The 13156-nt window shown below is 48.8% G+C and overlaps 1 protein-coding gene across 3 annotated transcripts in view; it reads right to left on the bottom strand.

Annotated features, from left to right (window-relative positions):
• Positions 1–3102, bottom strand: part of AFAP1L2 (actin filament associated protein 1 like 2) — a 66591-nt gene extending 63489 nt beyond the window's left edge. For 2 of the 3 annotated variants that reach the window (XM_066190882.1, XM_066190883.1), the window contains exon 1: positions 2991–3101. In XM_066190882.1, the coding sequence (XP_066046979.1) occupies positions 2991–3006 (16 nt within the window). In that variant the 5' untranslated portion in view covers positions 3007–3101. Of the gene's footprint in view, positions 1–2990 lie in introns of all 3 variants that reach the window. The other variant, XM_066190888.1, reaches the window with a different exon arrangement.
• Between the last annotated feature and the right edge of the window lie 10054 nt (positions 3103–13156).

Genomic DNA, 13156 nt, shown 5'->3' with positions numbered 1-13156 from the left:
CCTAGAGCAGGGAGCACAAGTTGGGACAGTTGTCATATTCAAAGGCAGAACACATGAGAAGGGGGTGAGAGCACTCACAGGAAACAGAGGAGGAGCAAGAGCAAGAGACCAGCAGCTCTGTCCTTGTCACTGCGCAGCTGTGGATACAGTGACCACCTTCAGTCACACTTGCTCTCTGCAGGTCTCCCTCTTGTCTCCTTGGGCTGTTGGGTCTGTTGCTCTTTATACCTCACACACACTCCCTAATCACAGGGAGAAGGTGCCTTTTAAAACAGCATCTTCACATTCTTTAGGGAGGCCTGGCAGAGAAAAAAAAACCCAAAACAACAAACCCTGCTGCGCATCAAGATTACCCTTCAGAGCTTCAAAAGCCTAAGAGGAGTCAAGAGGCAGTGTCCTCCTATGCAGCTGGCCTTGCAACCTCATTTGCAGTGGCTGGGAAAGGAAACCCATTCCCAGGAGAGTTTCACAATCTCTCCTTCACTACTTCCCACCATGCAAGTCCAACAACCCGAGCTCTTCCCACTCCATGGGTGCCACCCTGGCAGCCACCAGCCCCAGCCTCACACTCCACCTGGCTCTGCATGCTCCACCCAACCTGATTCCTGTGGCTGCTTCACCTGCCATTGAAACAGGAGAGACTCTTGCACGTGCCATCTTAGAGCCTGGATTATTTCACATCCCTGCCCATGTTTAAAGGAAAGATGCTGCTGTTTGCTGAGGCTTGCAAACTTAATTTCGTAAGTAGTAGGACAGATCTCGTAGTCAAATTCGTTTTCCCGGAACACCAATTCATTGCTCAACAGCCCTCCTCGAGTCCATCCACCTCTATCATTACAGGATTTCCCTGCACGAGCACTCTGCCTGGCTAGTGGCAAGGATGAAGACTTCCCATAGCAAGGCATCAACGAGTTATCCCCACCGGAATGGGCACAAATCCTCCGTGCTTATTAATAACAACCCACTTGTCTGCCCTCTCCACTTTGCTCCTCAAGGCTCCCAGCTCCCACATGCCCAGCCCTTCTCCAGGAGACTCCAGTCACCCTCCACACTGGGGACACCTCCCAGGCACTGACCCAGCTGTGCCATTGCCCGTGGCTGCCCCGGAGGGCTGGCAGTGCCTCATTACCACCCCCGCTCCCACCCTCAGCACCAACACAAAAAAGCACTGGCAGGGCTCCGCCGTCAGTTGTGCTCGCTATTTATTCATCACACATGTGCAGAACATCCCCGCTGCTCTGAGGGAGCAGTGTGCATATTTAAAAAGACAATATACAAAACATAGCTGAATCTTAATGAATCTACTGCTTTGCTACTGGAACTGAATGGAATTGTGCAGACCCTGCCAGGATGGAAAAAAGACCCCAAAAAACCCAAACCAACTACACAATATTTGATTTGTAGTATAATCCTTAAGATCACTTTTGCAGTGTGTTATTATTGTGCTTATCAGGCCTGTAAAGCACCAGTTGTAAGGAGGAAAAGGATCAAAATGCAACAGGCAGCACAGCGCCAGCCTTGTCAGAATGCTAAAGTATTGCACAGTGAAAAAAACCCACACAGTCCTGGCAAAAGTTAACATCACACAATATGATACCTCAACATATGGAGCCCCCACCAAAGCAGGATTAGGAAATGAGCTATTAGCTCAAATGCATCTACTGAGGTCTAAGCAAACCTTTCTAGTTTGACAGTAATAAGTTTAAACGGGGTCTGGCAGAAATACATTTGTTTAGTACCAAGTTCCCCACTTATATGTTCGAGTTCCATGAGGAGGACAACAATTTTACAAGGAGAGTCACATTTCCTCTCAACAGGTAAAATTGACCGCAGATTTACTCCGTGCGGCTGCACAAGTGGTGGATCCGCCTCCTCCAGGGGAGGTTTTTACACATCAGCAGGAGCAGAAATCTCAGAGCACCCGCACACATCCGAGCGCTCCGTGCCCGGGCACCTCATCCCACCGCCTGCCCCCTCAGCTGGCAAGGAGAGCTCATGTTTGAAAAATGTCCAAGAGTGCCCACAGCAGCACGGACCTGAGATGTGCCAGTCCCGGTGCTCATGACCGAGCAGCATCACACAGGAAGCGCCAGAGCCATTGATTGAGGGGAAATAAATGGGCTGTGGGTGACAGCCAGCCCGGATGAGACCTGCCAGGGAAAAAGCTGGGAGCTGCTCACCTACCCTCTCCCTAACCACCAAAACTCTTTGCGTTTAGAACACAGGACATCACTCAGTGTCGTGCCCGTTCAGCCTGGGAGGGTGGAAGCCCGCGCAGATGGGGCGGTTTAGGACGAAAAGACGGAGCTGGCAATGTCAGACAACTGAGCGGCTGCAGGAAACTCAACAAGCCGCTGCTTTTAAGTGGCAAAAAAAAAAAGGTCCCGATCTCCGGATCGGATAAACCGTGACATTTTCCCACATCTCCCTCCTTCTCCTTCCCTTCCTACCCGGTGCCCGGGGCAGGTACGCAGGGACTCCACAAGTCCGGGTGGGACCTGCCCGCTCTGCCCCGCACCTTCCCCATGGCTCCCCGCACCCGGCCCCACTGGCGGGCAGCGCTTCCCCTCCATCCCCGAGCTGACCCCGGCCCCTCTCGCCGGGACCCCGATCCCTGGCCCCACTCGCGGAGATCGCCTCCCCCGGCAGCCAGTTCCCGTCCCCACGATCCGTCCGCCTTCCCCTCCGCGGAGCGGGACCCCCGCCCTCACCGCGCGGTCCCACCGGCGGGACAGCCGCAGGAACTGGGCTCGGGCCGCGCTCGCAGGGACCCCCTTCCCCGCAGCTGATCCCGCTCCCACTCTCGGGAAACATCGCCCCGGGAGCTGCCCCCGCATCCCACCGCCGCTTATCCCACGGGGGGGGACAGGGACAGCATTCCGCGGGGCCCGTGTCAGCGGGTCTGTCACCCGCAAAGACCGCCGCCCCCGGCGGTCCCCGAGCGGGGCAGCCGCGGGACACGGACACGCGTGACGCCCCTCTCCCCTCACCTTTGTACTTCTCCATGGCGATGAGCGGGGCCGCAGCCCGGCGACTCCCGAGGGCTCCGGGACACGGCGCTGCCCTCACTGCGCTCCGCTCGGCAGCCTGCGATTCCAGCAGCGCCGGCTCCCCCGGCCGGCCCGCAGCGCCCCGCCCGCCCGCCCCGCCCCGGGGCCGCGCAACCGGCCGGGATCGGCGCTCCGGGCTGCCGGCGGCCCCGGCCGCTGCCTGCCAGCGAGGGCTGCCGCCGCCGAGCCGCCCTCCCCACGGCCGGTCCCCGGGGAGATGCGCCGGGCTGGGGGCCGGCGGCAGGAGAGGAGAGCACCGGGCGCTGGGATGAGGCGGGGAGCGGCTCCTGGGGATCCTCGGGGGTGCGCCGTGTTTGGGATGGTGACCTCTGGCTGCTCTGGGGCTTTGGGCACGTTCGGAGAAAGGGCCTGGTTATCCCGGGATAGCCATGTGTGGTCCCGGTGCCATGAGCCCAGGTAGGAGCCTGCCAGAGACCCACTTCTGGGCTGGCAGGCTGGAAAGTTGGGTTCTCCTTCCACCCCGGGGTAGCTGTGTCCCGGAGCCACTGACTTTGCAGTCTTCTTTCCAGTGATTTCATTAAGGCTTCCTGATAAGACCTGGCTCCTGGGCAGAGCCAATTTCACAGGAATGTGTCCGTCTCCTTGGGTTGCATCGACATTTCTGCCTGACTTCTGCCATGGCAGCCAGAACTATCATGTGCAAAGTGCACAAATGGTAACACGTGGAGAAGTGGGCATCCAGTCTAACCTCAATACAAGGTGACAGTCTGTCCTCAGGCTAAAGTTTTGGAGACACTGAAGGAATTTAATGTGTATATCAACAATGAGAACATTCAAAGTAACAAATGGCAAAGTCCAAAAGGGTTACAGGGGAACTTTTCTCTTCAAAATTAACATTGGTGTGGGGACAAGGGAGCCATACCTGCCTGTTACAGGGCCTTTAGAGCAAGAGGTTAGCCTAAGTGCCTGACCTGGGTGTGCAGCTCCACTGTTCCTGTGGAAAATATGCAACCATTGCCTAGAAAATGAACTGCTCTCCTTTGTACCTGTTAGATAAAGCCAACAGAAGACTCACAGAATCCTTATTTCCCAGCTTTTGGACCTGTCAGCCCACAAACCATTGACACCCATGGTCCAAGGTAGCCTGGAAAATGTCACTGCTGTTTGTGTAGAGAAAAACCCAAGCCTCCATCATTTGGCCCTTCTTGCATTTTCTGAAAACAGCCATTAGCAGGTTCTCTTGGCTCACATGGAAAACAAACAGCCAGGCTGGATGGAAGAGCATTTTCCTGACACTCCTTGGGTCCCTGTGTGCCCCTGCTGTCCCCACCCTTCCAGGAGTGACACCTCTCAGAGGATCTCTGTGGAACCAGAAAGTGACCTGTGCTACAAGAACAAAGTTGGATAAAGATCTATTGCCACTCAAGGAAGCTGAGGCTGGAGCATCTCTCACCTCTTGCCAGTGCATACCCACAACACAAAGAGACAGGCAAGCCAAGTGCCTGAACCATCAAATCCAGCAAGCAGGCAGCAGGCTGCCATAACTGGAGAAAAATAAATAAATATGCCTGCCATGTAGGAATACTTCTCTTAGAGCTCTTCCCAGCTGCTCCTTGGCTATAGCTTTGAAAATCTAGCAGAGTAGGCCTTGGTCTTGCCAACCTCTGAGGTGTGTCTCTATCTTAAAGCAGGTGAGCAGGCATTCTGAACTGATCAAGGCTTATTAAGGATAATACCAGTTACACAAACTAATTAAAGATGATTTGAAAGATCAAAACATCAGATACCTGTGATTCCTGTCTTCGGGACCCAGAGCCTTTACATTCCCTGCTTGTCCCTTCCTTCCCCTCCCATGATAAGGATGCTCTGGAATTCCAGGACTGCTGGTTAGGCCCATGGCAATTGCTGGACAAGTGACAATGGACAAATAGTAATGCCAGAGGAATACAAGTTCTTCCTGTTTGCCCCCTTCCTCTTGTTGTAGGAAGTACCTAAAATACTTCGGAGTATTCTTTGTCAAGCAGGCTGTTGTGTTCTGGGCTTTTGGGAAATACTCAGACCCTGTTTAGAATGAGGAATTAATGTTCTCATTGTTGGTGCTGAAATCTAGATGTTTACCACTGTGCTCAAGTAGAGCAAACAGGTTTTCCTGGTGGAGCTTCTTGAAGCCAATGAAATAACAACCATCTACCCGTACACCCTTGCCTTTTTTTCCCTCTTATTGTTAGTGATGCTTATTAATGATGATGATTATTATCATTAATGATGACTCAGGTGTGAAAAGCCCGGAGGGCCAAGCTCATCTTTTAATGCAGCTGACATCTATCCTCCAGTGTGGAGGTTCAGACTATATTTGACATGTTTTTAATCCTTTTTTTCCCTGCATATTCATTATGTATTGATAGGCAGTCTGGCTGCTAGTGAAACTAGCACTTTTGGCTAAAGCTTTCCTGTACCATGCCGTGGCTTTCAATTGATGTCATTCTGCTTCTCTGGACTTACTGCCTTTAAGCTCTTTTGCTTCCTGTGAAATGGAGCAGGAATCAAGAGTAAATTTAGAAGCCTAAACAAACTCTATGAACAATTGCAATGGTTTGCTAAATACCTTGTCTAGTAGCACGATCCTGATCCTCTCTTTTTTCCACTGGCAATGCTAAACACTTCTCTTTTCTCCCTAAGTATACTAAGCAGGTGCACATTGTTTCATTAGTATTGATTAATATTATTGATTGTTACACCTACCTTTTGCATCAGCAGTCTTTAATGTTTATATTTGTCTAAATCTTTGGTATGGCTTTCTTCTCTTTGCTTGAATTTATTTTGCTTTTTCCCTGCTTTAAGCATGACTCAAAGTGTGGTGGAAGTAATTGAGCCCTCCGTGGTGAAAGCCCTGCCATGACAACGTGTGTGCAGGTGCCCTCCACTGACTTCAGGGGAGTTGTGCTTGATGGAGACTGTCAGGAAGAACCACACCTGACCTGGATAGTGCAGAGCTGCTCTCTGAGGTATTTTCTCCCAGATACTGCTCGTTCCAGTTGCAGCAGTCCCTAGTGGTCAGATTTCTTCTTTTCCTCAGGGAAAATATTCCATCTGGCAGAACAAAAGGTAGAAATGTCCTTCACATTTGAAGTGTCTATGTTCTCTCATGAGGCTTTTCTTTCTCTCTTCCCCACGCACTTATCAATGCTGTAAAAACCCAGTTCAGGAGTTTACTCAACAAGACCAAGTTCAGTCAGAGGTAGAGTTAACTTGGTTTCGTTAAGCTCCTGAAAGATGGGAAGCTGTGTCAAACACTCCACTTGCACAGGCACCTGGAGGACAGAAGGAGGAATAAGAAGGCTTGGCAGACGGGGGTTAGCGGGGAGATCTCAGATCAGTGGTGTTGCACTTGTGTCCTCTTTCCTTCCAAATATCATCTTGGATACCTACTTAGATAAGGCTGTAGTAGTTGTCAGGACAGTTGTGGTCAAGCAGACAAAACTTTTTCAGAGAGATTGGAGCAGGGTTGGGTTTTGTGGCAGACCTGAGCTGAGATCAAAGCTGAGGTGTGTCCTACAAAATGCCAAGAAAAGAGGAAGCCAAAGATTTCTTCACTTTGGATTCCCTGGCTGCAATACTAGGCTGGAATGCTGAAAATAATCTGAGGTGGGAGAATTCCTTTTGTCCATTTGTGGATCCCTCTGAACGGCAACAAAGCCTGTGGACCTAGGGACAGGTGATCCATTGAAACAACATTGCTGTCTCTGACAGGGAGAAGTCTCTGTCCTCCCGCTGCTTCTGGCCAAATTGTCTCTCTCTTCTTAGCGCCATTTTCACAGTTGTTGGACCAACTTCCACGCTGAAATGACAGAAAACTAAAATGGCCTATTCTTGTCCCACCTGGGAAGGATGAGTTGTGTTGCAGTACAGCCAGGCAGGATTGGGACAGTACCAGGTAAATGGCAAGCACCTACAGCTGGATGGAAGGAGGAGACCACTGAGCAGCTGGGAACACACAGCTGGCGCTGGATAAGACCAACCATCAGTCACAGCTCAGCTGTGCCTTTGAAAGTCCCCCCAGTCTTCCTTTTAGGTGGGAGAACTGGCAGGAGTTCAGGATGTTTATGGAGCTCCCATCAATGTCTTTGAACCCTGATCTGCTGGATCCTGCTGGTTTCCCAGATTTTCTGATTTAAGGGATGAAGGGAATAGTTGATTTTGGGAATTTGAATGGAGTCCTCTGCTTATTCCCTAAGGAGGTCTAAATAGCTGGACTCTGCCAGCTGTCCTTATTCATGTGATCAACCACTCTGCATCCCATGCTGAAACTCTGAGCCACCCAGGCCCTGGGAACATGATTTTCTGTGAGGGGCTGTGATAAATGGCATTGCCACGTGGCTGAGTGCAGAAACATGTTAAAGTTCCTGGGCTACCCACTCAGGAGCATGAGCAGCAATCTTCCCCCAGTAGTAACCCCTATGGGTGCCTTATGGCAGACCAGACTAGTTCCTTGGTTCCAGGAACAACTGAGAGCCTGCCAGGGATCAGCCAGTGAAAAAAAAGGGCCAGAAGAAACAGAGAGGCAGATGGGTCACTAGGACAGCATGGTTGTTCCAAGCAAAGCGGCTCACTTAAATACTCTGTTAGAGAGCATGAATCCTTCACCTCGGATGATTTGCAAGTATGCTGTCTATGGGTGAGTCTTTTGAGGTCTTTTTGCTTCCCCGTGAAGCATTTCATGATTCCAGCCATAAAAGAGGTGACCAAATTCTCCCCCAGCTGAAGCTGGCCTTGGACCACTGACTTCTGTCCAGCCATTTCTGACTTTCACCGATGAAAGGCAAGACAATCAACCCTAACACAAACAAAACCAGAGCTGTTTAGCTGCTCAGCTATACAAAAGCTTCATCACGGATACATTCCAGCAATGTTTTGGATTCTCTCAGACATTAACTGTTTCAAAAGAGCGTGGCTGGGAAGAGGGTGGCTGGAGGGAGGGGGGGGATTTCCCATTAAGGACAGCAGGACCAGATGTCTTTTTGATGAGCTTCTCTTGGCTTCCCATTCTTTGACATTTCCTTTTCAGTTGTTAAGTCCAAACTGCTTGTAGGCCAAATTACAGCAAGGCCTAATAGCTTGAATTGTTTTCTTTCCCTTGATAGATAGAATACCTTCTTGTGGCCAAAGTATGAGGCATGCTGACCAGACAGTTTGCTCAACAGCCACAGCATTTGTTCCTCCTGAAGCTGTTTCTTCCTTGTACTTTTTTAACACCCCAGACCCTCTACCCACTCCAGAGAAGCCCCTCACCTTTCCTTTGACAATGTTCAATATCAGTTGAAGGAGTCCAAAGCTTTCTTTGTTCCCCTTCCCTGCAAACTCCACATGGGGATGCTCACACCATCAGACCTCCCCCGTTATCACTGCACTGTATTGCAGCTTGGAGCACTCCCAGCCACCACAGGACGTCCCCATCAGCTTCCCAAGAGTTTCTGATATAAAGTTCTGATCCGTGCTTAGCCCTGTGTGGTGGTGCATCATCCCCCCATGAACCCCCTGGCCTATGATCTCAGAAATGTTCCTTAGGTCCTGGCCTTGAGGAACAGCTGGGCTGAGCTCCTCTCAAGCTTATCAGAAACACTGTCTGCTCCTAGGAATTAGTGCTGTCTAACGAGCTCCTGTTCTTTAGAAACAGCCTTGGAAACTTATTTTTCTTGCCTGAAAAACAGCCCAAGAGGAACAGCATTTTTGTAATTGAACTTTCAAAGAAAGCCACTGGCCTGAATTGCAGCCAGGATGGAATATTATATGACTTAAAGCCAACTCTCTCGTGACCCTGCAAACAGCAGTCCAAAGGGAGGCCCTTTGAGGTCTCCTGGGGCACAGTGGCTGCCCCAGTACCCCCCTTTTCCTGGGGCCCCTCAGAGCCACAAACTCCCATGTTTGCTGTTCTTGGACAGCACCAGACACTGACAAATCCTGGGCTGATACCCCCAAATCCTCGAGGCTCAACCTCGCACCTGTTCAGAAGATGCAAAGGCATCCAATGTGAGTGCTTCCCCGTTTTTAGGGGAATTTTTCACAGGGATACACCTGGCACAGACTCCTTTAGATCTTTGTATGTGTGAAAGTGTGAATATGTCATAGCAAATGTACTGGGAATGTTGCTCTCCTACACACTTAAGTACTTTAGATTTCTAAGTAAGCTAGGCTTGTGAGTTGCTGTTGTGCTTACAGTAAATTCTATATGAATGCTTTGTTAAATTGTTGAACTTGAGCTATTGATCAAGTAAGTGCTGTTAAGTTTAAATGCTGTTAAACCTTTAGGCCTAAACCATTGGTGAATTCTGGTGGTCACGTTGGCAAGGGAGTCCACTGTGAACCTTGTGACTCAATGGGAGGGTGTCCCTTTTTTTCTTTTTTATCCTAACACTTTCCTATCCTTGTGTTTTCCCCAGCTCCTCCTCCCAGGCTCCACATGGATAATTTTGGAACTGGTTTTGGTTTTAGATTAATTGACTTGAGATTTTAGTTTGCTTTTTCTCTGTGTGCTTTAATCACCAAGGAAATACTAGAGTAAACCTTACCCCAGTGAACTTTTGTTTCTCTCCCATATTAAACCTGCTTTTGCTGATGCCTTTGCTGGTGATTGTTTAAGTCACCAAAACACTCACTCATGACAACATGGTCTTAGTTTTGAGGGGATAGGGTAGGAAATCATGGCTTTCAGCTGAGTTAGAAACTTCATCCACTCTAACAGGTTTTACCAGCATTGAGCAAAATCTCTTCCAAGTTAGAAGAAAAAAATCTGTGTGGACTCTCAAGCTGTAGATGGAGGACTTGCCTGAACAGAGCTGAACTCTTGGTACCTTTCAGCACCAGGAAAGCTTACTCGGGTGAGAAGAAAAACTAATTTTATCAAAATATGGGAAAACATTAATTTTTATGTCTTGCTACATTTTCACTGGGATTTTTTAAGCCTCCCCCATCATCACTGCAAACTGTGGTCTGATGTCAACTGTGAGATTGCAGAAGGCTATTTATTTTGGCATTTTCCCTAAAAAGAGTGTTTTTCAGTCTGGAGCATTTCTTTAGGCCTTAACCAGTTCCACTCAGTCAAAGTCAAGGAGCAGAGCTTCTGTGGTCAGCACTGCTGAGGTGGGCAAGGGGAAAGAATGAGAACCTGTGGTCATACAGCACCAACAAAGTGCAGTTTGTTTCAGTGGAAGCTGAGCAGTATGGAGGAGTCCAAGTTTCCTTTCCTGCTATAAAAATTAGATGTTAGACTATGCCAAACTACCTGCCAAAGTGGAATTAACTACCAGGTAATAAATAAGTTTCACCCATATCAATTGAGTCTTCCACTGTTTTTTTAAATTTTTGTTCCTGTGAAAAGAGATTTAATCAAGAATCAAGAAATCTGCCTTGGCAAATACCAAAAAATGCAGTTTCTCTTTTCACGCATAGAGCTGTGAAGCTGAATTTCTCCTGCCTTCCCAACCATCATTAAGTATTCTGTTTAAATAGGCCAGCTTCATGCCATCTATAATGAAGTTATAGTGTATTGCTCTGTTATGAATGATGAAGCTGTTGTGTCCTACGGGGAGAAAAATCGCTGTAATCCAACTTTCCTTTTGAAAAGGCCTAATGTATCCACATGAGATCTTCTGGCAGAGACAACTGAGAGAATATAAATAGAAGCTTAAAAGAGGAAGGAGGGGAAGGGGAAAATAACTCCAACAGGGCTGAGTAGCTGAAATTCACAAGTTTAATAGGAAGATGGATGACTGAAGAGCCTGTTCTGTGACACAATTAGGACTTTATGTAGGCCTTTTTCAATTATTTGTAGCTGACAAAATATCACACAAAGGCTGTTTCACACTGCAGGCCAGGTGCCCAGAAATGTTTTTTTTTTGAGGAGAGGAGCAACTGGGAGAGTCACCCAGGACCATGGGCCATTGGGGCTGCCACCAGCTGCATTGGGCAGTGGTGTGTGTGTCACCTGGTGTACATGTGGCAGGAGGGAAGAGTGTCCTGCAGTGCCTGAGGCCCAGCACACTGAATCCATCACCTGCCCATCCCCAGGGAGCAGAGAGCTGCGGCCACAACAGGCTGTGTGGGGCAGGAGGTGACTGTGCAGGTGCACATGGTCCAGCCCGGGCACACCTTTCTGGTCTCCCCACAGACACACACGGCAAGGGGACTCATGGGTTCCCGCCACAGGAAGAGCTTTTTGCTGAGAGGAAGACCTCAGAACTGAAGAAGCTGTTTCAAGAGATCTTGCCTGTTCTGTCCCCTACTTGCTCCTCAATGGACACGCACCAAATAGTGTTGTTGTTGTTGTGGCACGTGGTTTTCAGCACAAAGCCACACCAGCACCAAGGAACATTTCTCAAAGGAACCTGCAAGTGTTTGCACACAGTGTTCACGTCTTCAGAGCCATCAGTGCTGCAGGTGCAGGAGGTGACACAGCAGGTGGTGAATTGGTGAGCCACACCTCACCAGTATCTCACAAGAGACCTGCAGAACATCCTACCAAATGAAGATGTCTTAAATTTGCTTTGGTTTACTTCATTCCACAGTGAGATAATCTAATTAAAGCCATTTGGGATGATGGGTAATAAAGTTGGTTTATTTACGTTTCGTTAATTTGGGGTGAACTTTCCTGGGTGTTCCCATGAGGAGAAGTCAAATCCTGGGATCTGCAGGGGGGTGAATTCTTTGGTGAAACTTGCCACCGAGTGGTAATGCCTTCCCTCATCCCTCCCTTATGTCAGCACTGGCAACAGGCTGGCTGCATGTCAAGGCTGACAGGGTTGCTGATATGATTAAATGTTACTCGCTTTTTCTTCACAGGGTCAATTTTTCAGCCAGCTTTACCCAGGTGATCTGCCTGCCCTGGTGGTACCTCCATTTTCACTCTAACTGGCCAGGAAAATTCTCCAAAGGGTCCTCTGTTGGGATTGCTCCCAAGGGAGAAAGATCACAAATGTAATTTTCAGGAAGCTGAACAATTAGTTAGTTACAGAAAACTCAAACTTTGAGTGCCAAGAGGTCAGAGCAACATCAGAGCACTGAAGCATTATGCTCTGGGGTGTCTGAGCACCATGGCAGACCAGTTATCATTAAATCATTTATATGATCCAATATTTACTGGCCTCAGAAGAAGCTGATTTTCAATTACCTACGATTGTTTCACAAACCTAGGTGGCAGGAAGATTTTTTTTTTTTCTTTTGGAAAGGGAACAGCAGTTAGAGGGAACAGCAATAGCTGAAACATAAAAATAAAACACACACTTTAAAATCATTCAAAATATCAAACACTGGCTTTCCTCCTCCCACAATATCTGTGGTCTTAAATGCATCATTGCAAGGGGAATTATTCATGTAGTCTCATCAATAAATCTTACTAAAGTCCTTTATATTGCAGTCTTCATTCATCTAGCAACTCCTCTGTAAATGGTAATTAGGGTAAGAGCTAACTGAGATACCAGAGTTTGCTCCTGGCAGTCATTGAACATCCCGAGTCTATCAAGGCTGTAAAGTAGGCATTTCTCAGCAGCAGTTCATTCACTGAGCCCTGATTCAATTATTACCTTGTCTCCTGTTTCACAGCAAACCCTTTGGTTCACATAAAGCCTCGGAGCCTGTGTCAATGAATTCCGTGAATGGAGTCATCTGCGTTTTGTCTCCTCTGCAGTATCTAGCCTAAATCCAGGAGAGGCAGCCAAGGGGGAGCCCTGTTTCCCTTTGGCAGCCTTACTGGGCTATTCCTGCAGAGAGCTTTGGTTCTACCATCGACTCTTCCCTCCACTGCCTGGAGCTGCGGGGACTGGGACAGCCTAAATTATGGGAAATAGATGACTCCCAAGTGTGGAGACCCCAGGCAGCAAAATCAGCCTCCAAATCTGTCAGTCTGTTCCTGCCAGACCCGGCTCACCTTTCGATGCTTCTTCACTGGCTGCCCCGGGATGCACTGTTAATTTACATCCAGCCCCTTACTCTTGCCAGCTTTGAAGGCTGGGAGTTTCACTAAAAGGATCTCATCTCCATAGGGATCATCTTCTCCTGACCAAAGAGTTCTGCCACAGTTCTAGCAAAGACATAGTACAAAGCAAGTGTGCCTGGCAGGCTGTGTCCCAGCTTCTGCCCTGAACACCAGCCTA

Source organism: Chamaea fasciata, unplaced genomic scaffold (genome assembly GCF_029207755.1).
Source record: "Chamaea fasciata isolate MVZ Bird 193981 ecotype frontalis unplaced genomic scaffold, bChaFas1.0.hap1 SCAF_9, whole genome shotgun sequence".
NCBI classification, from domain to species: Eukaryota; Metazoa; Chordata; class Aves; order Passeriformes; family Sylviidae; genus Chamaea; species Chamaea fasciata.
Note: the sequence above shows the minus strand (reverse complement) of the source record. Positions and strands in the feature narration are given on the sequence as shown.